Below are 25,688 nucleotides of genomic sequence, written 5' to 3'. Positions count from 1 at the left end.
TTAGAACTTTTTGCTGAAAAAGTTCAGAATTCGGCAACCAGAACTGACCAAAATGCAATGGGCCAGGAAATGGGCTTTAAAAGCCCATGATTGGACCAGAACCATTAGTAAAAGCCAATTGAGGGGGCAGGAGAATGCTAGGAATGTGATTGGAGTGACTATGGGGTCCAGAGGCCAATCATTAGTGAATACGCCCCCCAGTATATAAGATAGCCCCACCAAATTCCTAGCTTCAAAAGTGTCATTTAGCAATTATTAGTGTGAGGAAAGGGATATCTAGTGTAGTTAGGGTGCCATTTTCCACTATAGTTAGCTTCAAAAATCAAGTTTCTGTAGGGAAAGTGTTAAGTGCCAGGGTGACCGTAGTGTAGTGTAGGGTGAACTGACACTGACTGCTATGGCAGGGTGACCAAACCCTTCCATTTCAGGGTGACCGCTATAGAGAAAAGATAGTTTGTTACTTACAGAGCAGCGATATGGCTTCTCTCCGGTCAGCCTGCTTTTTGCTGCAGGCGTTTATAGGGCTTTTTTGAGGACATGTTTGGAGTCAGGCATGACATCTGAACTTGTGTATAAGGGTATATATATACACACACACACACGTATGTATATATACACCTACACATATATAGGTGTGAAAAGAGCAGAACACTATGCTTGCGGTAATGAAATAATTAACAGGCATATGGCTCTGCTCCTATCACACCTATATGTGTGTATGTGTATAATACATATAAGTGTGTGTGTATATATATACCCCTATACACAAGTTCAGATGTTTTGCCTGCCTCCAAAGACCCCAAAAAAATGCCCAAAAAAACACCTGCGCCAAAAAAAAAACGCCCAGGTGTGATATTGCAGGCGTTTTTTTTTGGGGGGTCTTTGGAGTCAGGCATGACATCTGAACTTGTGTATAGAGGTATATATATACACACACACTTATATGTATTATACACATACACACATATAGGTGTGATAGGAGCGGAGCCATATAGGTGTTAATTATTTCATTAGCGCAAGCATAGTGTTCTGCTACTTTCACACCTATATATGTGTATGAGTATATATACATACATGGGTATATGTATATATACCCCTACACAGAAGTTCTGATGTTATGCCTGCCTCCAAAGTCCCCCAAAAAATGCCCAAAAAAACGCTTGCTACAAAACCGGCAAGGTGTGAAAATAGCGGAGCCATATCCCTGTTCTATAAGTGACCTAATAGAAACAATCTTTTTTTTTCTGGTTCTGGACATGCTACAGAGTTTAAACTTCACAGGTACACTTTTTAGACCCCCCAGACACTAAATCTCATTTTTTTTTTTCAATAATTGGCTCTCTATCAAAAATGACATTTTTTAAGAACTTTTTTGTGTGATAATAGTCTCTGGGGCATGACCCAGAACCCTAGGCACTTTTTAGGGGCATTTATTGGGTTTTAGGGCTTCAAAATGGGGTTGTTCTGGTCGAACCGAACTTTTGAAAAGTTCGATCATCCCTAGTCAGGAGGAGGTTGTCCCCCTTCCAAATCCTGGAATCCTGGCGCAGAAGCTTAGCCCATGCCGGTAAGGTCTGGGAAACCAAAGTTTCTGCAAACACCGGCTGCAAAATGCAACTGGCCATGGTTAAAAGGTAATCGGACCAGAGATTCAGCTCTCTTGTCAAAAGGATCCTTAAAGGATGGAGAGTCCTCCACCGGGAGAAGGGTGGCTTTATTCACACAGGTGGTACTGTCAGTTTCTTTAACCGCTTGCCGACTGCGCACAGTATATTTACTGCGGCAGTCGGCCCCGGCCAGGCAGAGTGACGTAGGTCTACGTCGCTCGCCTGTCACTCCTTCCAGAGCCAATAGCGGGCGGGCGCGCGCCCGCTGAGGCGCGCGCCCGCCTCGGCTCGTTCACGGAGGAGTGCGGGAGTGTGACTGGCGGACCCGATGTGCGCCGGTCACACTACGATCGCCGGTACAGCGGGAGAAAGACAGAGCGGCTTGTGTAAACAAGCCACCTGTCAGTTCTCCCTGTGTAAAAGTGAAGATCAAACAGTTCTACTATGTAGAACTGTTGATCTTTGTTTTTACACTAGTAGACCTGTCCCTGCACAGTTAGAATCACGCCCCTAGGACACACTTAACCCCTCCCTGTCCAATACTGTTAACCCCTTCCCTGCCAGTGTCATTTTTGCAGTAACAGTGCATATATATATAGCACTGATTACTGCAGTAATGTCACTGGTACCCCCAAAAGTGTCAAAAATGTCAGTCAAGGGTCCGACGCAATGTCGCAGTACCGCAAAAAAAAAAAATCGCAGATCGCCGCCATTACTCGTTAAAAAAAAAAACACCAAAAATGACAAAAATCTTTCCCTTTGTTAGTAAACGCGATAACTTTTGCGCAAACCAATCAAAATACGCTTTTTGCGATTTTTTTTACCAAACATAGGTAGCGTAAAACAAATTGGCCGAAAATTTTAAAAAATTTTGATTTTTACATTTTTTTTGGGGGAATTTCATATAAAAAAAAGTGAAAAATATTGTTGTTTTTGCAAAAATTACGCTCTTTTTTTGTTTATAGCGCGTGATCAAAAAATCGCACAGGTGATCAAATACCACCAAAAGAAAGCTCTGTTTGTGGGAAAAAAAGGACGTGAAATTCGTTTAGGTACAGCGTCGCACGACCGCGCGATTGTCCGTTAAAGTCACGCAGTAAAAAATCGCAAAATAACCCCTGGTCTTTTAGCAGGAAAATCCTCCGGTGGTAAAGTGGTTAACAGGAACTCTTCAAAATTATACCTTCTAGCGACTTGTGACAATGCTTGTGACAATGCTGTCAAAATAGGCAGGAAAGGAGAATACCTTTGCTGCCTTTGAGGCTCTGCGGGTACCAAAGTGCACCTGTGCAGCCGACACAGGCCGTAGCTATGCCCTCCAATTTTAAAGTTAAAGTTAAGGTTTCCCACACTGATACAATCAGTGCATCCACTAGCACCTTTTTTTACCTTTCACCATCATGGAATGGGGGTGCTGCGAGCCAGAGGCACGCTGCAACTCCTGTCATGATCAGGGCTATGCGTCCTCGTGAGGCGTTTACTCGCCGGCCAGCCCCTGTCCAGTGGGGCAAGGTCGCGGCCGACCTAGCGCGGAGCTGAGGTCACGCTCGCTGGCTGGACTGGCGAGACTGTAATATCCATACGGTCGCCCAGTTCAGCAGGTGATTGTAGTTCTCACATGAACAGAACAGACTGTAGTTCTCACGGGAACAGAAAATAAAAAAATAAGCTAAAGTCCATTGAAAAAGAAAAAAATGCTAGGACCAGAGATCCCAGCAAGGAACTAGGTCCTTACTCTTGACTAGGCAGAAAAAAGTGAAGACCTATAGCAGGAAGTGGGAGTATACCCCCTGGGACTGCCCTATAGGCGTAGTCAAACTTTTTCCGACTAGTGTCTTACTCCTGTAGGGGGCAGCATGAACCCAAGGGTCAAGAAGATGTGGAGCTACGTCAGCCAATGAATGAAAGAGAAATGATGATTTTTACATGTAGGAGAGAAATGTCAGAATTGCCTTGGGTGACAAGTAGTTAAGATTGGATATAAATTGAATAGATGTTTTGACTAGTACAATCAGAATGAAAGGTGTGGCCATTTTAAAGTTGAGTTATAGCCAAAATAAAAAATGACGTATGATGCAGTTTGTCACTGCCCCCACTCTAACATAGGTGTGTAACCTGTTGATCCTGTCAGTGAGTCTGTTCTATTCATTGTTGGGACAAACCATCTAATACTGACAGGGGTGCTTACAATGATCAGCTTTTATTCTTCATTTATAGAAATTCTTTATCCCAAAAGGAAAAAACTAGTGTCGACAACCTGTTGCTGCCCACTTAACACATACACAGTATGTGCAGCAGCAAAATGGCATGCTTTAACACCCACATGTATCAAGAGGCAGCTGAGGTTCCGGTGCAGAGAGCGTGCTCACTGTGTGCTCCCAGCACAAATACGGAGCTCCCAGTCCCCTTTAATGATCGGTAGCCGGCGGGACCAGCTCCCAAACATGTGACCCCTGTGACAGCCATTCTCCCCCCTCCAGGCGTACAGACCCTGTTAAAGGGATGCTGGGGCTGGGCAGGAAAGGGTTAAAAAAAACTAAAATAAAGAATACACACAGGGGACATTACTTGCTTGCAGTGAGATGTGTCTCTTGTGCTACTGTCCTTTTTTAGCAGACAGATTTCCTCCTTTGATGCCTACCTGTCCACCCACACCCATCAATGTATTCTTCCAGTGTGGGGGGGATTAATAGAAGTAATGAAGCGGTGACTGTAGGCACTCATCATGAGTGTCTGACTATGCCCGCCCCTTTAAACCACCTCTTCCATTCATAGAAGCCAGTACTACAGCTTCTATGGTTGAAACTGGATCCATGAATGGAGGACAGGTGGATGATAGAAAGTTCCGCCTCCTCCCTTCATAGATCACGTTTCATTCATAGAATATGTAGTACCAGCTTTAAAAAAAAAAGAAGTTTCTGGAGTCTAACAAATTCTAACTTATGTAAAGTCCATCTACTGTGAATCTATAAGCCCATCTAACACAGGGGTGGGCAACTGTGGCCCTCCAGCTGTTACGGGACTACAAGCCCCATCATGAGTAACTGTCAAGTCTTCCCATCATGCCTTTAAAGCCCCTTTCACACTAATGGACCGACTGGGTCCACCTGCCAGTTTTTCACGCAGACCTGATTGGACAATCTATTGCTCTTTATGAAGCGGCGGGTGTCAACGGACATGTGGCGTTGACACCCAACAACCCATGCATTAGCGGAACGGACATGGACCTGTCATCCACTGCTCAGCGGGGATCAATGGAGAGATCTCATGCTGAGTGGGCGGAACCACAGGCAGACTACGTAAAACAATTAAGGATGATATGGTAAAATGTTGGATGTGGGAATTGCTCTATTGGACCACCCAAACGCAGATCCTTTTCTTCTCAAAACCTTTATAGAAGCAAGAACTCTATTAAGAATAAACTCCATTGGAGGGAGGTAGGGTGCAAACTGTACCCACCGAGAGAGGACGGCTGCGGAGTTGTGTCTCACAAATACAGGAGGTATGTTACTGGCCAGATCACTAGGTGAGAGAATCCAAGGAGAAGAGAACTAATGCAGCCACCACATCTGATTGGTTTTCTTATCCTACTGGCGTATCTGGGGGAGATCGATTTCTTACCAGCCCAAAGGATACAGATCCCATTCCACACCGGACCTAGCGTGATTGACCCACATGCAGTACTGCTAGGGCAGTGATGGCGAGCCTTGGCACCCCAGATGTTTTGGAACTACATTTCCCATGATGCTCAACTACACTGCAGAGTGCATGAGCATCATGGGAAATGTAGTTCCAAAACATCTGGGGTGCCAAGGTTCGCCATCACTGTGCTAGGGGGTCCTGGCAGTCTGGTAAGTGGAATATCCAAAGGGAGTGGATCTTCACAGGATTGCATTTTTTGGCACGGATTTGCACAGATCTGCATATTAAGAAGCACTTAAGAACTTTTTGGGCACTTTCACTGGCCACTTGCTTAAAGTTTTTGAACTTTTTTGGGACTTTAATACTTTACTTATTTTTGATTTATGCACATGCAATCATGCTTGTTTGCACATTTCTATGTACATGTCATTAATGCACATTTGCATCATTATATGTGATTTGCACATTTTAAAAACACTTTGTATGCACTTTAGGGTGAAGATGTAATAGCTGGAGTTTCATTTAGCTTATTAGTTTTATATTTATTGCACATTTGTCACTTTATACCCATTTTGTGCTGTGTATTACCATATTTGTTTTTTTTAGGGTGGAAAATGAGTCAGAAGAAATTAGCAGAAACTTGTCTTCGCAAAGTAAGAAGTAGAAATGGATCTGCAGTTGTGTGGCCTAAAATTGATGTGTATGTGCACTGCGGGAGGAGACCAATTCCAGAATTTGCTGGCAGTGCGCGGCCCGCTTAGGGCTGATGCAGTGAAGGGAGTGGAGTCATGACACTGACACTTACAGAACTGTTCCGATTGCCCTTATTTCACAGAGGTTTCTATTTCCTTTCATCTTGACCAAAGAGACTGAATGATGTCCATGGTTGACCTTCATAGCCATGTAGCTCTTTTTAGTCTAGTTAACTAGGTTTCACACATAAATAAGCAGATTACAGGTATACACATACTGTAGGTAATGAAAAGAAACTGCAACCTATTAACTAGCGATGCCATAAAGGCCCAGAGTAGCAAACAAGCCATTCAAACATTTGTATGAGCAGTTTTGGGTTTGTTGTAAGCTCTGTAGACCCCTCAGCTTCAGCCAGTAAACCTGCAGTAACTGATACAAATGATGCCCCAAAACCGCAGGACCAACACCAGCAATATGTACTACTGCTATAGCAAGCTTGAAAAACTACAGCAACATACATTTGTGCACCATAGCACTTTATAAAGCTTTCAACACTCAGTTTGGTCCTCATTGGCTGCCTGCATAGGATACAATTTTGTTATTGGCTGTAATGGCAAGTCTTACCTTGTTCGAAGCCATTTCACTGACAGAGCGGTAGGTCTGTATCGTCTCCAGCTGATCCAAACACCAGTCTAACTCTTCCAGAGTCTCTTTGGCTAACTGCTGATATGTTTCCTCTGCAGAGATAATTACATACAGTAAGACATGAAGGATTAAAATATGTGAACACAAAAACGAACGTTGATATTTGTACAATTTTCATGGGACTGTGGATGCAATTCTTAAAGACACTGTACCAGACTTGGACAGGAGAGCAGCTGATTGATTAGAAAATCATGTTCTTTGTCTTAAAAACTCAACTTCCCTGCCTTCACCAATATGTAGATTGAAGGAAAGTTCTGTAGCCAGTACCCGGAACCTAGGCTCCTCCACTGAGCTTTATGCTCTGTAAAAGGTTGAGTGGTTCTAGTAATATCTCAAAAAGACGTCAGGATGTGCCAACTGCGATAAATTGGGCATTTTTCACAGACTCTACTGACAGTTGTAGCAGGCATGACTAATGCCTCGTACACACGCAACAATTATCGGCCGACCGATCGTCCGACTTTTGTCCAGAGTGGTGTTTTGTTGGTTGGAATGTGCCTAGACTGCACACAAAATTTTCTCGGCCAACAAAAATCTACTTCTGAAGTGATGTCATGTGCTGGTTTACTTTCCGTGTGTTTTTTCTTCTCTGAGCATGCCCAGTCTTGCTCATCAGATTTTTGTCTGCCGAAATCTGTACTGACTGACGGAAAATCGGCCGTTGTGTTGACGGCCAACAAAAATGTTATAGCCTGCACACCAGATTTTTTTCGGCGGAAAAGTCGGAGTCGGTTGTCGGAAGCATCATACTAACAAGCCGAAAAACGGCTGATCGGACGTTGGCAGAAAATTCCCGGCCAATAATCGATGCGTGTGTACGGGGCATAATAGGCCGACGTCAGGAAGACCCAACGTATACAGGTGACACTGCAGCTGGAAACCAAAAAAGAGAGCCATGTGACATATAGGCTCAGTTTCTTGCCATGCTTTTCCAAAGATCCTTACAGGACTAAGCTGCCAGACATAAAAAAAAAAGGACAAGGACAGCAGCCATAACTAAACTCTATGTAATGCGGCTATTAAAGAGGAAGTAAACCCTCTTCGGACACTTGTACCTATAGGTAAGCCTATAGGTACTGAATCTACCCATACAGTAGATTCCCTAATTTCGCAGGGATTTCTTCCCACTGCCTGTTTGGCTATGGGACAGGAAGGGAAATCTCTGCAGTGGGACACAGATGGTGTAAAAAATATCCGACAGGGGCTATAATACTCCCCTACTCTATCCAAAATGGAAAAAAAAAAATTTTGCCATATGTTACTGAAAACCACACATATCAAGGTGATAACTCTGGGCCTTACTGCAGTTGTATGGTTCATAATAACTGCAGTTTTTCCCTTGAAGACAAGCCTCCTTCAGGTGGTAAGGTGCAGTTATTCCTTGAAATTACGCCTTTACCGATTCCTACATTACCCAGTTATAAACTTAAAATTCCTTCAACAATTTCTTCTCCATGCTGCTCGCACTTTTTTGTATGTATAGCCAGCAGAGGGATTCCCATAGATCTCGGTAGGATTGGGGACACAAAAGATCTTCAAGAAGGTCTTGTTAGAAGAACTTTGCAGTGCTAAGGAAGTCTTTAAGTTCACCACATGTCACAATCTGTTTGTAAATTCTCCTATAGACCCTCCAGATTGGATACAAATTCATTGGATAGTTTGGGTAGGTCTAGGCAATTCAAAAGTTGACTGTACAGATTGTACGATCAGATTGTAACATGTAGGTTGACAGATGTGTCACATTTAAATGAAGTGTAAAATAAGTCTGTAAGTAGCATTATTAGCTCATCTGATGGTTTATGCTACCCAACCACACAAAGTATTCAAGATCTCTGAGGAGTAAAGTTATGTACTGTAGCCATAACTAGCATGCTGTGGACTAGGAGGGCAGGAAAGGCACGTGCTGTGTTTAGTTATTGCAGTCATTAAGGTTTTAGCGTGTTTTGGAAATGTCACATTGCTGGACAAAGCAACCTTATCACTAGCTGAAAATAATGCATAATTCGAGGTGACCTTCAGATAAAACTCCATTTTAAAAAGATTAGTAGATCTGTGTAGTTAGGCCGGGGGAAGACTATTTAAATATTTGTTCCTGTAAGAGTTAAGCCTTGTACACACGATCAGAAAATCGGACAAAAAATCCCGCTTTCGAAGCGATCGTGCGATAATCTCATCGTCTCGTGTACAGCTTTCGAAAGTCAGTCATGATAGTTCATCTGAAATTATCCGAAGGAACAAAACAAAAAGTTTCTCATATGATCGTACGATTTTCGTTTAATCAATACAGTACTTGCTGGGAAAAACATGGAAGAGCAAGACCACGCATGCTCAGAAACAAAAGAATACAATACATTACTTTCAAAGTTGTATCCTGTCGTATGAGAATTTTCTTAACTTTAGTAACAGCTTTGATTTTCAATGGGAGACTAGCATGCAATAAAAAAAATAAAAAATAAAATAATAATTCGTCTTTTTGCTCTTACCTGCTTAGACTCTCTAATGATTATAAAAGAAACCCATACCATTAAAGACCTAGAGAGGCTCAAGGTCATGGTCAATTTTTTTTTTTACAGCCAAGCTTTAGAAGAAATGACACTTTGCTACAATGTAAAGTAGTGAATGTACAATTTGTATAACAGTGTAAATTTGTTGTCCACTCAAAATAACTCAACACACAGCCATTAATGTCTAAACCGCTGGCAACCTAAGTGAGTACACCCCTAAGTGAAAAAGTCAAAAATGGGCACAAAGTGTCAATATTTTGTGTGGCCACCATTATTTTCCAGCACTGCCTTAACCCTCTTGGGTATGGAGTTCACCAGAGCTTCACAGGTGGCCACTGGACTCCTCTTCCACTCCTCCATGATGACATCTTGGAGCTGGTGGATGTTCGAGACCTTGCGCTCCTCCACCTTCCATTTGAGGATGCCCCACAGATGCTCAATAGGGTTTAGGTCTGGAGACATGCTTGGCCAGTCCTTAACCTTTACCCTCAGCTTCTTTAGCAAGGCAGTGGTCTTCTTGGAGGTGCGTTTTCGGTCGTTCTCATGTGGGAATACTGCCCTGCGGCTCAGTCTCCGAATAGAAGGGATCATGCTCTGCTTCAGTATGTCTCAGTATTTGTTGGCATTCATGGTTCCCTCAAATGAACTGTAGCTCCCCAGTGCCTGCAGCACTCATGCAGTACCAGACCATGACACTCCCACCACCATGCTTTACTGTAGGAAAGACACACTTGTCTTTGTACTCCTCACCTGGATCCCACCACACACGCTTGACACCATCTGAACAAAATACATTTATCTTAGTCTCATCAGACCACAGGACATGGTTCCAGTAATCCATGTCCTTAGTCTTCTTGTCTTCAGCAAACTGTTTGCGGGGGTTTCTTGTGCATCGTCTTTAGAAGAGGCTTCCTTCTGGGACAACAGCCATGCAGACCAATTTGATGTAGTGTGTGGCGTATGGTCTGAGCACTGACAGGCTGACCCCCCAACCCTTCAACCTCTGCAGTAAACGTCCATTTCCCAAAGACAACCTCTGTATATAATGCTGAGCACGTACACTCAACTTCTTTGGTCGACCATGTCGAAGCCCATTCTGAGTGGAATCATTCCTGTTAAACCACTATATGGTCTTGGCCACCATGCTGCAGCTCAGCTTTAGAGTCTTGGCAATCTTCTTACAGCCTAGGCCATCTTTATATTGAGCAACAATTCTTTTTTCAGATCCTCAGAGAGTTCTTTGCCATGAGGTACCATGTTGAACTTCCAGTGACCAGTATGAGAGAGTGAGAGCGATCACACCAAATTTAACACACCTGCTCCCCATTCACACCTGAGACCTTGTAACACTAACGAGTCACATGACACTGGGGAGGGAAAATGGCTAATTGGGCCCAATTTGTACATTTTCACTTAGGGGTGTACTCACTTATGGTTGCCAGCAGTTTAGACATTAATGGCTGTGTGTTGAGCTATTTTGAGACATATGCTACCAGTAGTGACACTGACCCTGGCCAAACACAAAACTAGTGAAAAACAGAAAAGAGGAGTAGGGAAAAAATGGCACTGGCCTCCACCTGAAAAACCATTCCTGTTTTGGAGGTCATCTCATTGCTGCCCATCTAGTGCACCTGTTAATTTCATTAACACCAATGCAGCTGAAACGGATTCATAACCCCCTCTGCCACTTAAATGACTAGATCAATTTCCCAGTAGTTTCATTGACATGATGCTATACTCTGATTTAAAAAAAAAATGTTCCTTTAATTAATAAAAAAAAAACCTCACAGAGCATACTTCCCTCTTTCACAACAAAGTATATCTACGGGAGAATTCCACCATTTGCAAAAGGCAAAATGTGCATTTTTTTTTGTTTGCATTTGAGCCTAAAAAGCTGCAAAGGGGGAGAAGGTGTTTGTGGCGAAGGGCTGGCATGCTAACCATGATGGTTCATGTTACACCCTAAATATGGGTGTAACATGAAATATGGTCAAAAAGGTGGAGTTCTCTTTTAAAACAATAAAATTATAGATTTGGTATTTGTATTCTAAACCAGGGCCAAATAAATCCAGTGTAATGAAGTTTTTCTGGCTATTTCCTCCCCTCCCTTCTAATACATGTCAATGTGATATGTTTTGTCTCACTTTAATCAGCAAGAAATTTACTAGACAATGATGGTACAAGAACTGCCCGAGGAGCCAAGTGCAAACCTATACTTAACTCCTCAGGCAATCGTTGTACCAAAGTTGGTCAATGCCTGCCTAATCCAAAACATATTTTTTTTGTCCGGAGTTCTGTAATCATCACTTACCTAGTCTGGCTATCCCCAGCTAGAAACAAAATTTAGCATTATAATAGATTTGCAGTACAATAGCTGCTTTTGTAGACCGGTGCACTTTACAAGTTAACAGCAGACTCACCTGAGAGGGTGGCTTTACAGACTGTCTGCTGAGGCATTACTGGAGAACGTCTAAAAGGGAAAAAAAAAATAGGGAACTTCTAATAATTGAATAGAAAAAATACATATACACATCTATACATCTGTTCTGTCTCAAGGCTCATGGCAGTTCATCATGTCAGTGTGCAGTTAGCGGAGTTGCGGCTTTGGTTTCAAATTTTTTCCTACATTATTTAGAAATTGCAGAAAACAAACTAACTTACCTTTAACGATACAATTAGGTAATCAATGTTTGAGTTCTTGTAAATGCGGCACATAAAGGCTCATTCAGACGGATGCTGAGGCCTGTACGCCATGTGTTTATGCAAACCAATTCCAGCCTCCGCCAGCTACCGGTTAAAAAAAAAAAATCTGCGAAAACAGCTGCTGGAAGGATCTTCCTGCACATCCCAGTGTTTTACATCTGGACACACTCTGCGTCCAGGGCCGTGCTTCTATCCCCAAAAAAGTTATTTTTTTAGGCATGGATGTATGGATGTAAATGGTCAGATGTGCAGGAAGATCCGTCCAGCCACTGCATCTGTCAGCCTGCCATCGATTCTTAACAGGCTGCTGGAGGCGGCTGCATGGAACATCTGTACGCCAAAGTGAATGAGCCCAAAAAAAAAAACGGCACACTTGGTTTAGCCTTTAGACTGTCCCTTTGCAACTCTGCTTCACAATGATGACCCTTCAGATGCAAGGCTGGATTTAGACCATTGGGGTGGACCCAGGGAACTTCCGGTTTGGTGAACCCCTAATAAACTGCAATTAAAATCACAAACTTTACACATGAAAGCCTGTTTGTTGCATGGATCTACGGCTACATTAAATTTCCTTGGTAATGAACTTCTCTCACTAGCTAAACAACTAAGGAGTTGGTTTACTTTTTTCTGTGACAGACCCATATTTTAAAATAGCATGAGGCAACGTCATTATGAGGTCATACGCATACATAAATGCAATCATAGACAACCTTGCTTAGGTCTCTTGAACATGGCCACAAAAGGGTGACACGGCATACATTTGGGCGCATTTCTCCTTCCTGGAGTGACAGGTGGAATGTACAAGCCAGCCTGGACAAATGAATGACAGGCTAGCTGAAGCAGCAGATGTATGCGTATATATATATGGACTTATGCACTGCCCTGAACCTATATGTGTATACATGGACCTATGCACTGCCCTCAACCTGTATGGGTATACATGGACTTATGCACTGACCTCAACCTGTATGGATATACATGGACTTATGCACTGACCTCAACCTGTATGGGTATACATGGACTTATGCACTGCCCTCAACCTGTATGGGTATACATGGACTTATGCACTGCCCTCAACCTGTATGGGTATACATGGACTTATGCACTGCCCTCAACCTGTATGGGTATACCTGGACTTATGCACTGGCCTCAACCTGTATGGGTATACATGGACTTATGCACTGCCCTCAACTTGTATGGGTATACATGGACTTATGCACTGCCCTCAACCTGTATGGGTATACATGGACTTATGCACTGGCCTCAACCTGTATGGGTATACCTGGACTTATGCACTGGCCTCAACCTGTATGGTTATACATGGACTTATGCACTGCCCTCAACCTGTATGGTTATACATGGACTTATGCACAGCCCTCAACCTGTATGGGTATACATGGACTTATGCACTGCCCTCAATCTGTATGGGTATATATGGACCTATGCACTGCCCTCAGCCTGTATGGGTATACATGGGGCAGTGCGTATGTCCTGGTATTCATGTAAAAAATAGTATTTGTATATGTACCAATAGAACTGCAGCAGGTATTAATTTGTACAGACTAGCTGTACAACATACCTGTCACTCCTGAGCACAGAAATACAAGCTGTATGGCCTTTTTGTGGCCATGTGCAAGAGGCATAAGGAGTAAGCACTGTCTGTGTACCATTCCGAAGTAAACATTTTTTCAGAAGACCGCATGTCATTTCAAGATCAATTTTAACAAAATAAACATTTTTTAATTTTTTTATAAAGGGGGTCCATTGTAGGACAATTGCCCCTTTTGCCCCCTTAATAATCTGGCACTTATCAGATGGTGATGGACTGGGCAGGTATTACAGTTAAATGTTTGTAGGTAAAGAGAAATTGCCACCTTCTGTGTAGGAATCCATTTTGTTGGGGTAAGCCCATGTTGTAAAATGAATGTGTCCCCACTCCCGTGTTCTGGTGAATACTAAATCTAAATAAAAAAAAATTGTGATCAATAGGGAATACATTTAAAGCGTTACTAAACCCAGGACCCTGCATTCACTATATCTGATCTCCCACAGTACACAAAGCATGGAAATGCAATTGTTTTAGTAAATATAAAGTGCTAAATACCTTTTCTCATTAGCAGTATATAGCAGTCTTGTGACCTCTATCAGTGTCTGGCCAAGCACTGGTAATAGCTTGAAGGAGAAGTTTTCATTCTCCTCTGACTGTCCCATAAGGCTGCATCACTCCTCACCCAGGATAGTGCTTATCACATGCATTCACCCTCCCCCCCGCCCCCCCAAAAAAAAAAAAAAAAAAGGCTCTAAGAATACACACCAAACTGAGCATGTGCAGAGTAACCCCAAGGCCCTGTACTATCAGCAGATGGATTGGGGACTGTGGAAGAAGGAGGATCAGAGAAGACAGGATCAGCCTTTTTAGACGATGCTGAGGAATAACCCGTTAAGTTCCACAGTAAGTTTAACAAGAATGTTTTACTGCATATACAGACTTATTTTACGGTTGTGGGTTTAGTAACACTTTAAGTAAATGAACCTTCTCACTGCTGCTACATTCAAATACCCATACAAAACATCACATTTTGTGTTTATTTTTTATATGTGAGAAGCCCATATATAGTCAGATATATAGAAACCCAGGACACTGCTGCTCTTCTGTTGGTCTTATCTACTGTATGTGTAAGCACCCTATAAGCAGAACATCTGTACATTACAGACATCAGCCCACACCCTTCTACCTACAGGAGGACTATGTCTCCCATATGCTGTATTGTGTAAGGCCTGCCTGAGGCCTGCACTTACTTGTTGGTTGGTGTGGTAACGTTGGCGAGGATGGTGAAGTTGTTGCGGACACTGCGCAGGCTGGCCAGCACCTTGAAAAAAAAAAAAAAAAAAAAGTATGCTTACAAACATGCAGAAACCAAATACAATTATTCAGAGGCTATCCTACATTGCGCCCAGTTTGAATTAAATTTAAGGATATCAATATGCATCAATATGGGTCTGTGTGGTTGAAGAAAAAAATGGGATTTTTGACTAAAATCCATTTCCCTAATGCTCATTGACGGACACAGCTTCTGATTCTTCCCAACCATTGGGTTATGCTTCCTACTACAGGGGTAGGACATAAAGCAAGACTTTGCTGATGGGGCAGCCCCAGGGGGTATACACTTCCTGCTGTAGGTATTCAGTTTTGTTACAAGCAGTGTCAGAAGAAAAAAAAAAAAAAAAAAAACAAACTCCATAGAGTGGCGAGTGCTGTGTCTGTCAATGAACATCAGAGAAATGGATTTTACGGTAAGTCAAAACTCCCATTTTCTCTTTCGTTCATTGACGGACACAGCTCCTGATTCTTCTTAACCATTGAGACATCAAACATGAGGGGTAGGAAACAGCAGAAAAAAATTCCCAATGCCAACCAGGTAATATGGAGCTCAACCATAAACAATTGCAGCTCATCTGAAAAAACAATAAACCCTCAAAGAGGACCAGGTCCTCTAAACAGCAGCCAGCAAAAACCTTGTGGCCAAAAAAAAGCATCCGCAGATGCCAACACAACCACTTTACAAAAACATTGTAAAAGCATGCAATGACGACCAGGTGGCCGCCTTGGAAACCTGCATCACTGATGCTTGATGACAGAAAACCCAGGAGACATTAAGCGCCCTAGTAGAGTGCTCCTAAACAGGGAAAGGAGGAACCTGACCCCTGTTGCAATAGGCCTGAACCACCATCTGATCCAACTGGAAATGGTCGCAGAAGAAGCGGACAACCAATAGAGAGTCTGACTTCCTAAAAGACTCCGTAGCTGCCAGGTACACCCTAATTGCCCGGACCACATTCAAGACATGCAAGGCAATTTCCTTCAGAAGTTTAAACCTGGGAAGACAATGTCTTCAGTCAAAAGACAGTCAGAGACCACCTTAGCAAGGAATGACAGACAGAGGCAAAACACCACTTTATCCTTGTGAATCACTATAAAGGTAAAAACGACAGGATAATGCTGTCAGTTCCGACACCCAGCATGCAGAGGTGATAGCCACCAAGGTGGTCACCTTCTGGGGAAGCATAAACAGGGAAACCTCCTGAATATTTTCAAAGAGAAGCTTCACTAGAGCTGAAAGCAACACATTAAGATTCCAAGGCTGCAACAGAGCCCGCACTGAAGGAACCAAATGTCAGACACCCTGAAGAAAAGGTACGTGCCAGGGAGTGTGTGGCCAAAGGTCATTGGAAAAGACCACCGAAACACGATACCTGGCCCTTGATTGTACGCAAGGCCAAATTCTGTTCAACACCTCACTGAAGGAAGGTTAAGATCCGATCCCTTGAGAATGAGCGAGGATGAACCCCAAGAGACTCACACCACGCAATGTATGTCTTCCACATACGATGGTAGATCTTCCTAGAAGCAGATTTCCTAGCTTTTAACAGTGCAGGAGTCACTGATTCAAACAAACCTCCATTCTTCAGCACCTGGCGTTCAACAGCCAAGCCGGTAAAGCTAGCGACTGTAAAGCAGGATAGAAGACTGGTCCTTGGGACAGCAGATCCTCCCAAAGAGGAAGTCCCCAAGGAGCATCGGCGACCAGCCGTACCAGATTGGCATACCAAGACCAGCGAGGCCAGTCTAGAGCCACTAGAATGACCGGAATCCCTTCTGCCTTAATCCTGCACAGGAGTTGTGGCAGATGTTTGAGAGGGCTGGAACGAATCAGTCAGCCCATCTTAGAATCCTGGCTACTTACCGAGCCGCCAGGACGCTTCTTGTGCCCCCCTTGTGATTGACATAGACCACGGACTTGGCATTGTCCAAATTAATTTGTACCGGACACCCCTGAAGACGATTGTCCAATGAGCCAGACAAAGCCTGAGCGCTCAGAGTTCCAGTACACTCATGAGCAGTCTGGGCTCTGCCAGAGTCCAGACTCCCTGAGCACGTCTGTGCTGAGGACGCCTCCCTACCTGGACAGGCTGTCTTCCATGGAGACAAACATCCAATAAAGGGGAGAAGGATTTTCACTGTTGAAGAGCCGGAGAGCAAAGCCACCTCTAGAGACAGTGGATCCTTGACCCATTTCACCAGCAGCTCTTTAGCAGAGGTCTTGTGTGGAACAGTGCAAACACACCACCTCGAGTGTGGACACCATCAGGCCCAGCTTGCGCATGCAAGTCTGGAGGGATGACCGTCTGCTGACCAACAGAAGGCGAATTGCCTCCTGCAATGTCTGGAGTTCTTCCTGAGGAAGAAACACTCTGGCAGAGGCAGAGTCCAGAGTCAAACCCAGATAGTCCAGTTTTTGTGGACAGAACCAAAAGCAGACTCCTGAATGTTCAGGATCCAACCAAACTCCCTCAGTGTTCGCACAGCAATCTCCAGTAGTCCATCAGAGCAGTCAGAGACACAGAAGAAGATCATCCAGGTACCCCATTACCACGATCTCCCTCTGACTCAAACATTGCCAGCACCGGGGCCAACACTCCTGTGAAGACCCGAGATGCATAGGTGAGACCAAAGGTCAGCGCCACAAACTGATATTGCTCCTGGTCCACAGCAAAATGAAGGAAGTGCTGGTGACCAGCACATATAAGAATGTCCAGGTAGGCGTCCTTGATGTCAATAGAAGCAAGAATAAATCCTCATGAAGTAGGGACACCACTACTATGTGAATGAACTCCATGCTAAACTTCTGTAATTGCACAAAGCTTAGCGCCTTGAGGTCCAGAATTGGATGTAGCTTGCCTTCCTTCCATGGAACTGTAAAGAGGTTTGAGTAGAAAAACCTTGAAAATGTTCCGAAGTCGGAACCAGAACAATTACCACTTAAAGGTAACAAGTCTTGCACTGCCCCAAAGAGACCCTGTAAGCGATCTGGAGACAAGTGCAGGTTGAAAGGGAAAAAAAAATATTTCCAGGAGGACAAAACCGAACTTAGCCTGACTGGATAACTTTGAAAACCCATGTGTCCTGTACCAGGGAGGTCCATGGAGCCGGAAACCAGCGAAGACATCCCCCCACCCAGATACGGGTGAGGGTGCCCTTTCATGCAGAGGCAGCCATGTCTGCAGGTCTGGAAGATCCCGCTCATGGCTTGCCAGACCAGGTCCTCCTGGAACCTCTGGTGGAAGCCCTGACTCTTGATCCCTTGCCTTGAGATCCTGAGAGACGAAGAGGCCGCTTAGAAGCAGAGGAGAATGGCCCATGTCTACGACGGGGCTCCTTGCCCTTGGTAGCCTGCGGAAGAATTGTACTCTTCCCCCTGTGAAATCCTTAACGATTTCATCCAAGCAAGCTCCAAACAGGCGATCCCCTACAAAAGGGAAGACTAGATAAGGCATTCTTAGAAGTTTAGTCCACAGACCATCATTTCAGCCAGACAATATGCCGAGGGACCACTGCGGATACAGACAGCCTAGATACCAAAGAAGCCGCATCTAAAGAGGCATCACAGACAAACTGTAGCCCCTGGAGTCCTGGACCAACCCGTTCGCCAGCTCCGCAAAGACACGGGAAAGCTATTCTACCTCCAGGTCCCAGCGTAAAAGCTTAGCCCACTCGGTTAGAGTTTGCGATACCAGGGCAATAGTAATTACCGGCCTAAATGTCGAACCAGCCACAGCGCACATATGATGGGCCAGAGCATCCGCCTTCTTATTAGCTGAACCTGTAAAGTTTGGGGACTCCTTAACCGGGATGAAGATAACTCAATTGACCTGGAAACTGGCGAGTCCACCACAGGTGGGACCGTCCACCTTGTATGCAGTAAATCTTCATAAGAATACTGAAAACAAAAAAACGCCTGGCAACCACTGCGTTGTTTTGTGACAATGCTTAATGGGTAGCAAAGGGAACCGATGCCTCCAACGCAGCATCAGCTGCAACTTCCATTTTTAAAGTTTCACGCACTGACACAAACAGTGCTTCCACCAGGGCCTATTTAAGTGCGGCTAGAGGAGCAGAGGAATTATCCGCACTATCTGAGCACTCAGGGTGCATGGACGCAGACCCAGTAGTGTCGCTGTTTACTGAGCTCTCCCCGAAAACATATCAGGGAAGGCCGCCCACTGCTATCCCGCAAAAGGGACGCGGGCCAAGGGTCCACAAAAAGACCACCTATAGGACTCCATAAAAACAAGGGGGTTACCATCCGAGCCCTCCATAGAGGACATAATAGGACATAGTCCCCTTCAAAGGAGGGGCTGCCCGCCGTGACGTAGACGCGCAGGCAGGGTTCCCTCGCTAAAACAAGGCAGGTGCCCCACACAATAAAGACTGTCATTATAAATGAAATGCCCCCCCCCCCCCACAGAGCCACCCAGTCCAAAGGAGGTGCCAAGCTGACCATATGGCCCAGCAGGCCGCGGCCTAAATTTTTGTGGGGGGTTGAGCCGCAATTGCACGGATCCTCAGCCCAGCAGATGGCCAAAGGAAGAATGAAGGCTTCAGCTACACGCATTGGGGCAGTGCCCAACTCGGCCGCATGGCCTAATACGCCGCAGACAGTGGCCTAGCAGGCCACAACCTAAAATTTTGAGCGCGCTCAGCCATGGGTCCCAGTGGAGTTGACCAACCAGGAACAGCGGAGGAGAAGGCAGATGCCCAAACGGGAGGCAGTGGCCTCAGCCATGCTCACAGGGGCCGCCTCATGTAAATTTCCGGCTGGATCCGGCCTCATGAGGCCCACGGATGCGAAACTATCCACTTATATTATTCAGTTTTTCGCCCAGTCACTTGATTGTAGTTCTCACAAGAAAAAAAATTATAAAAAGGAAAAAAATTCCATTGAAAATTAAAAAAATGCCAGGACCAGAGATCCCAACAAGGAACTAGGTCCTTACTCCTGACTAGGCAGAAAAAAATGCTAAAGCAGGAAGTGGGAGTATACCCCCTGGGACTGCCCGTAGGCGTAGTCAAGTTTTTTCCTGCCTAGTGTCCTACTCCTTTAAGGGGCAGCATAACCCAATGGTTAAGAAGAATCAGGAGCGGTGTCCGTCAATGAACAAAAGAGAAGCTATTGTTTTCACGTGGGAAAATCTCTATGACTAAAGTCATCTGACCTTGCCTGCCTGATTATATATTTTTTTGGAATTATCAAGTTCACATGCCAGATTGCACAAAAACAATGTGTGGGCACAAGTAACAGGAGATGAAGGCTCCAAGATATCAAGTTGTATGATAAAAGAGGCCAAACAAACATTGCATAAATACAAGGGGTTGGGGGGGGGGGGATTCATAGGAGGTAATATCTAGAGAGCCACGTGAGGGTATTGGGGGGATAAGTTACAGGGAGGGAAAGGGGGGATAAGTTATAGGGGCAGTGCCAGGATCCAGGAGTGCGAAGGAATACCTAGGGTGGAGAGCCAGTGATGCCCCCTTCTGCTAAAATAATAGTCATTACAGGAATCAGATCTTAATTCCCGATTCACACTGGGGCAACTTGTCAAACGACATAGCCGCCTGACAAGTTACGCTCCATTCAGTGCAATGGAACTGTTCTAATCGGAGCAACTCATGTCGCTCCAACTTAGAAAAAGGTTCCTGTACTACTTTGGGGGTAACTTGCATTGACTTCTATTGGAGAAGTCGTTTGCAAGCCCCGCTGAAGTCGTGTTGCACGGGGCGGCCTCAGAGTCGGGCGACTTTGAAGCCGCCCCAGTGTGAACCCAGCCTTAGAGAGCCATTTTAAAATTTGGGAAAGATAAAAACAAATAAAATATTGCGCTTGTGTAACTCAAAAACAAAGCTGCACCACAATCGTGAGATAACACAATAAATTATAAAAACTTTTATCGACTAAACCGGTTGGGGCTGAGCTACACATTCTGACTATTGCACTTTTGGATGTTCTTTTATGCTCACCATCACTGTGATATTTGCGGTTTATATTGCCTTTTTTCTGGTATTTTGCAAGTGCAATATTATTTTTAAACACTACACGAGAGAGGGTTTTACACTATCACCGTTTTTGTATTTCCATCACTGGGTGCATTACCACCAAGTAGACAGCCTGAGGACAAAAGGATTGGAACAGCTCCCCAGTCTCCTATCTGAGGATTCATTATAGCCTGTGTGACCTTCCGTAATAGAGGGTCAGGGCTTTTTGGTAGGAGCACATCCTTATTTGGTGGCGGTGAACACACATACACGGTGGAAGGAGCTTTGGACTGAGATATGGAATCTTTTATAACTGGATATTATGAAGGTGGAATGTCCAGCCTAATTTCAGACGGTCACATTTTGGTTTTGTCTATGGAATTTTTTTTCAACTGGTTATCATTTTGAGCAACAAGTTGTTTGCATTATATGTATTACATGGTGTCCATGAGGCTCTCTCCCTTAACATTTTGTAGCCACCTCCTGCTGCATCTGGGAGAATTCCATGTATGTTTACTAATGTACTTGAGCTGACTTCTAAATAAAAAACATGAAAAAAAAAAAAAAAAAAAAAAAAAAGCTTGGTGTGGTTTAAAAGTCCTAGTAAAATTCAAACTCAATTATCAGAGAAGGTGACTTGCTGTAAGTTGTACAATAAAAAGCATGTTTGCACTTTCACAGTCTGGCCAGTCGGTGGCACTGTTTGCATGCCTTGCACACTGTCAGGATCTCTCTATACATGTAATGACTTATTTGCAGGGGATCTGCTTTCACCTCCACACCCTGAGGTCTCCTGGGCTGCTGCACCCCAAAAAGAATTAAATCTGTAAGCCTGTATGTGCGCCATCCCACATAAGGGGGGTTTCTTCACACCTCCACTTCTAATCCTGAGCAGGGAATACTGAACTCTGCACAGATAAGGTCATGGTACAGATGTGACTAAGTGTAAAGCTACGTCAGATCACAAGAGCATTTCATTTGTAGTAATTTATATCCATTTACAGTGAACTGCCTCCCACCGTCAAGCTTCTCTCTGAAATTTAAAGGCATTTTCCACTTTAATGCTGAAGTTTAAGCATGCCAACTTTTATATACTGTGGTTACATTAGTCCAGCTTTGACCAATATATGTATATCCCACGAATGCTGGAAATGACTTTAGTAATCACTGCTACTACATTGATTGCCGCTAGCTTTTGGGACCCGTGCTGAGCAGCTTCCCTGCTGCCAACTGATCACATAAGGTTGCCCGCTCGGCACAGGTACCATTCAGGGAATACTCTGCATTTTCTCAAAGAATGCAACGTGTTCTCTGATTGGACGAGGTGGAGAGGCGGTGGCACCATGATCTCTGCCTTGTCTAATTACAGAATACTTTTCATTCACTGAGATAATGCAAAGTGTCCTCTGAATGGTGCTCCTGCTAAGCGAGTGACCTCCTGTGTTCAGTAAGCAGCAGGGAAGCTGCTCTGCACAGGACCATAAAGCTGGCAGCAATGTAGTAGTGGTGTCTACTATAGGAAGTTTCAGCTTCCACAGGTATCCCACAGGTATGGCACATACAAACAGGGCTGGGCCTACCATGGGTCTCGCTGGGTCCATTGGACCCAGGCAGAACTTTGAGAGGGGCAGCAAATTGATGCCCATGATCTTTTTTCCAGCAGTTCAGTGTGTCATTAAGGGGTAGACTGGGCCGGTGGGCAGGGGGACAACGCCCCCCCCCGGCTACTCCGCTGCCCTGTAAAAAGGCCACCCTGCTGCCCTCAACACACATACTCCTAGGTACTGGTAACTGGATTCATAACGTTATTTGGGTTTTTGGCTTTAATGGCAACAAAAACATGACAGTGGTTCTAACCCTTCTCTACTAAATACAAAATAAAGAAAATGTTTTTGCTATACATATGTAGCGCCCTCCTAGATAGGTGCTAGGTAGGCAGAGTAGTTTTGGCTCTGTCTGCTTAACAGCAGAGCATCAGGCTAAATTTATGTGCTCCCTGCTTCTCAGGGAGCAGGATTTCTTAGTTAGGCCTGCTCCATGTCGCCATGTGTGATTCATCTGGGCTGAGGGAGTGTCCCCACTGTGTCCAATGGTGAGGCACATTGGACAGTGGAGGAAACCCAGCCACCAGCCAGTGACACACAGGCTTTTTTACTGCCCCAGAGATTGGCACAGACTGGCTGTCTCGGTGCATTATGGGGCAGGGTATAGAAAGGACACATGTGCTCAAGGTCTTTGGGTGGGAAGCCAGGTCCCAGAAGGAGGGTGACGGCTGTCTCTCCTTCTGCAGCAGTGGATGGTGGTCACATGTGGTCAGCCTGGTGAACCAGAGTGTGTGGCTAAATCCGGAGGGCCAAGAGAAGCTGACTGGGGGAGTTGTGGTCATGGGTGACTCTGGAAAAACAGTGTCTGAGTACAGAGGAACTTGCCCGGAGTCTGCCCAGGAAGGGGACCACTCCAGAGTGTAGGAGTCAGTGGACAGGTGTCAGCTACACAGAGAGAGAAAGGGGGTGCCAAGTTAGAACCCTGAAGATAATTACAAGTAGGAACACTTATATTACCTCCATTCCAGTGGCAGAGTGAAGCATCGGCCTTGCCGCATCCTCAAGGCAGATGTCCTCAATACTGTGAATAGTTACTAGTTGGGAGTATCCCACTCATCCCTTCTCCTATCCAAGTTCTAAAAAACTACAAAACAACATCCCCTGGACTGATTATTGACTGAGCCAAAACATTGAAATACTACTTTTCTGCAATCAGTTGCTACGGGTAACCCAGGGGAATCCTTAAGGTGTAATACTCAGCAGTCCTCTAGGGGGCAGTGCTACATATATAAGTTTTGTTAATCTTGCGACATCAGTGCCACTGCCCGACTCTAGAACAGCAGCCCCTAACTACTGTTGTGGATCTGGACTCCAGAGCTCAAATTAACATTCTAGGTTGATTTTCCTAAGGGCTCGTAAACACTAGCGGTGCTTCCTGAAGTGCGACCTGAGCTCAGATGGCTCTTCAGAGCATTTGACAGGTAGTGAGTGAGCAGGCGCTATATCACCTCCTCACTGCCTGCTTTAACCCCTTGATCCCTGCACTGGTAGTCGTTAAAGAGGAGCTTGCAAAACGGCCTGCAAAACGGCCTGCAAAATGGCCCTATTCACTTGAATGGGTTACGTTAGGCACACTCTACACCAGGCATGTCCAACCTGCAGCCCCGGGGCCGCATGCGGCCCAAAACCACAGGCAATGCGGCCCACTGCCCCCTGACAATTTTTTATTTTTTTTGCTGGGGAGGAAGGAAGTTGAATCGGGGGCAGGCCACAGCAGCTTCCAACTAACTGTAGGCGGAGGCTGCCTTGGAGGAGAGGGGAGGACAAGCACGGCCGGATTACAAACAGAGCGGGGATCTCCTGCTTACCTGGCAGTCGCTGTCATGTGAAGCCCCGCCTCTTGGATTGGCTCCAATGATAGACAGCACATTGGTGACATCTATCATAGGAGCCGGTCCAGGAGGCAGGACTTGACATCGTATGACAGTGGTAGCCGGGTAAGCGGGAGTTCCCCGCTCTGTGTAATCCAGCGGCTCGCCTCTCTCTTTATTGCAGACTGCATTGGATGGGCATGCACTGGTGAGGCTGCATTGGATGGGCTTGCATTGGTGAGGCTGCTTTGGATGGGTACTGATGAGGCTGCATTGGATGGGTATGCACTGGTGAAGCTGCATCGGATGGGCACTGTTTAGGCTGCAATGGATGGGCACTGTTGAGGCTGCAATGGATGGGCACGCACTAGGCTGCAAGTGCCGTGCAATCTCCCGGCTGCTGCGGGAGACTAAGGATGTCTGCAGTCAGTGACAGAGCCGCTGCTTCCTGTATAGTTCTGGCTTTGTCACAGGCAGAGTGATATGAAATCCATACAGGAAGCAGCAGCTGCAGTAGAGAGCAGAGCCGCTGCTTCCTCCAGCAGTACCCGCATGACCAGCATTACCCGTCAGCAGTACCTGCCAGCAGTACCCGCCAGCAGTACCTGCCAGCAGTACACGCCAGCAGTCTACAAAATAAGTAGAAAAGGTATGTGCATTAGCGTGTGTAAATTGTTGCAATATGTTTTTTAATAACTAGTTTTGTTTTGTCGTAATATGTCATGTTCCCATTCATACATGTATGAGTAAGGACATGACATTTTCTGGCTACCCACGTCATATGTGCTAGGGGTGTAACTAGCCCCCAACACGTAACTAAATATCCTGGCATGTGCAGTGTTTCTAAATCCGACCACCATCACCACTTCAAATCACTGAAGTGGTCATGATGGTTAGAGTGTTCCTATAATACCTCCCAGAAGTAAGCCTCCATATACTGATTGCATTTCATTTTATCATCCTCTAGTTGTGTTAAATTAGTGCTGGGGGGTGGGCGTGGCAGCGCGGGAAGGGCACGGCAGCGTTTTATTACTTATATACCTTAACTATAGTATATATTTTATATGCGGCCCAAGAAAATTTCTCTACACTCAATGTGGCCCAGAGAAGCCAAAAGAAAAGGTTGGACACCCATGCTCTACACCCACTTAAAGCAGCAGAGGGTAAAATGGGGATAAAGCATGGCTGGACCATGGGGTTTTACCATCCCCTAACCTGACGTGTGAATGAGCCCTAACAGTCAGAGACAAAAGTACAATTTTTAGGCACCGCTAATTACCCCTTTACGAAGGCTTAAGCTTGATACATAGTTTTTCTGCGTCCAACCAGCAGGCTGAACAAAAAAAAAAAAGAGAAATTTGCGAGGAGCCGCTGTACTAACAATCCGATATTAGTACAGCAATCTCCCCCGCTGAGCTATGTTGTTCTGACAGGGGGAAGGCTGAGAGCGCCGATTGAATACCGATCGGCAGACCTTTTTCAGTCATGCCCTTTCTAAAAGTAGCTGGCCATTCGGCCGGCTTCCGTCGGACCGGCTGCTGTACACA

At 45.1% G+C, this 25,688-nt stretch overlaps 1 protein-coding gene across 3 annotated transcripts in view; it reads right to left on the bottom strand.

Moving 5' to 3' along the window:
• The window catches only part of PDE4A (phosphodiesterase 4A), a 546,165-nt gene that overhangs the window by 98,824 nt on the left and 421,653 nt on the right, over window positions 1-25,688 (bottom strand). For all 3 annotated transcript variants that reach the window (XM_082256201.1, XM_082256202.1, XM_082256203.1), the window contains exons 4-6: window positions 14,654-14,724; window positions 11,572-11,621; window positions 6,567-6,679 (exon numbers count right to left, since the gene is read on the bottom strand). In XM_082256201.1, the coding sequence (XP_082112327.1) occupies window positions 6,567-6,679; window positions 11,572-11,621; window positions 14,654-14,724 (234 nt within the window). The remainder of the gene's footprint in view (window positions 1-6,566; window positions 6,680-11,571; window positions 11,622-14,653; window positions 14,725-25,688) is intronic.

This window comes from Pelophylax lessonae (assembly GCF_965119305.1).
Source record: "Pelophylax lessonae genome assembly, chromosome: 4".
Lineage (NCBI taxonomy): Eukaryota > Metazoa > Chordata > Amphibia > Anura > Ranidae > Pelophylax > Pelophylax lessonae.
The sequence above is the reverse complement of the archived record's forward strand: the minus strand, read 5'-3'. Positions and strand labels throughout refer to the sequence as shown.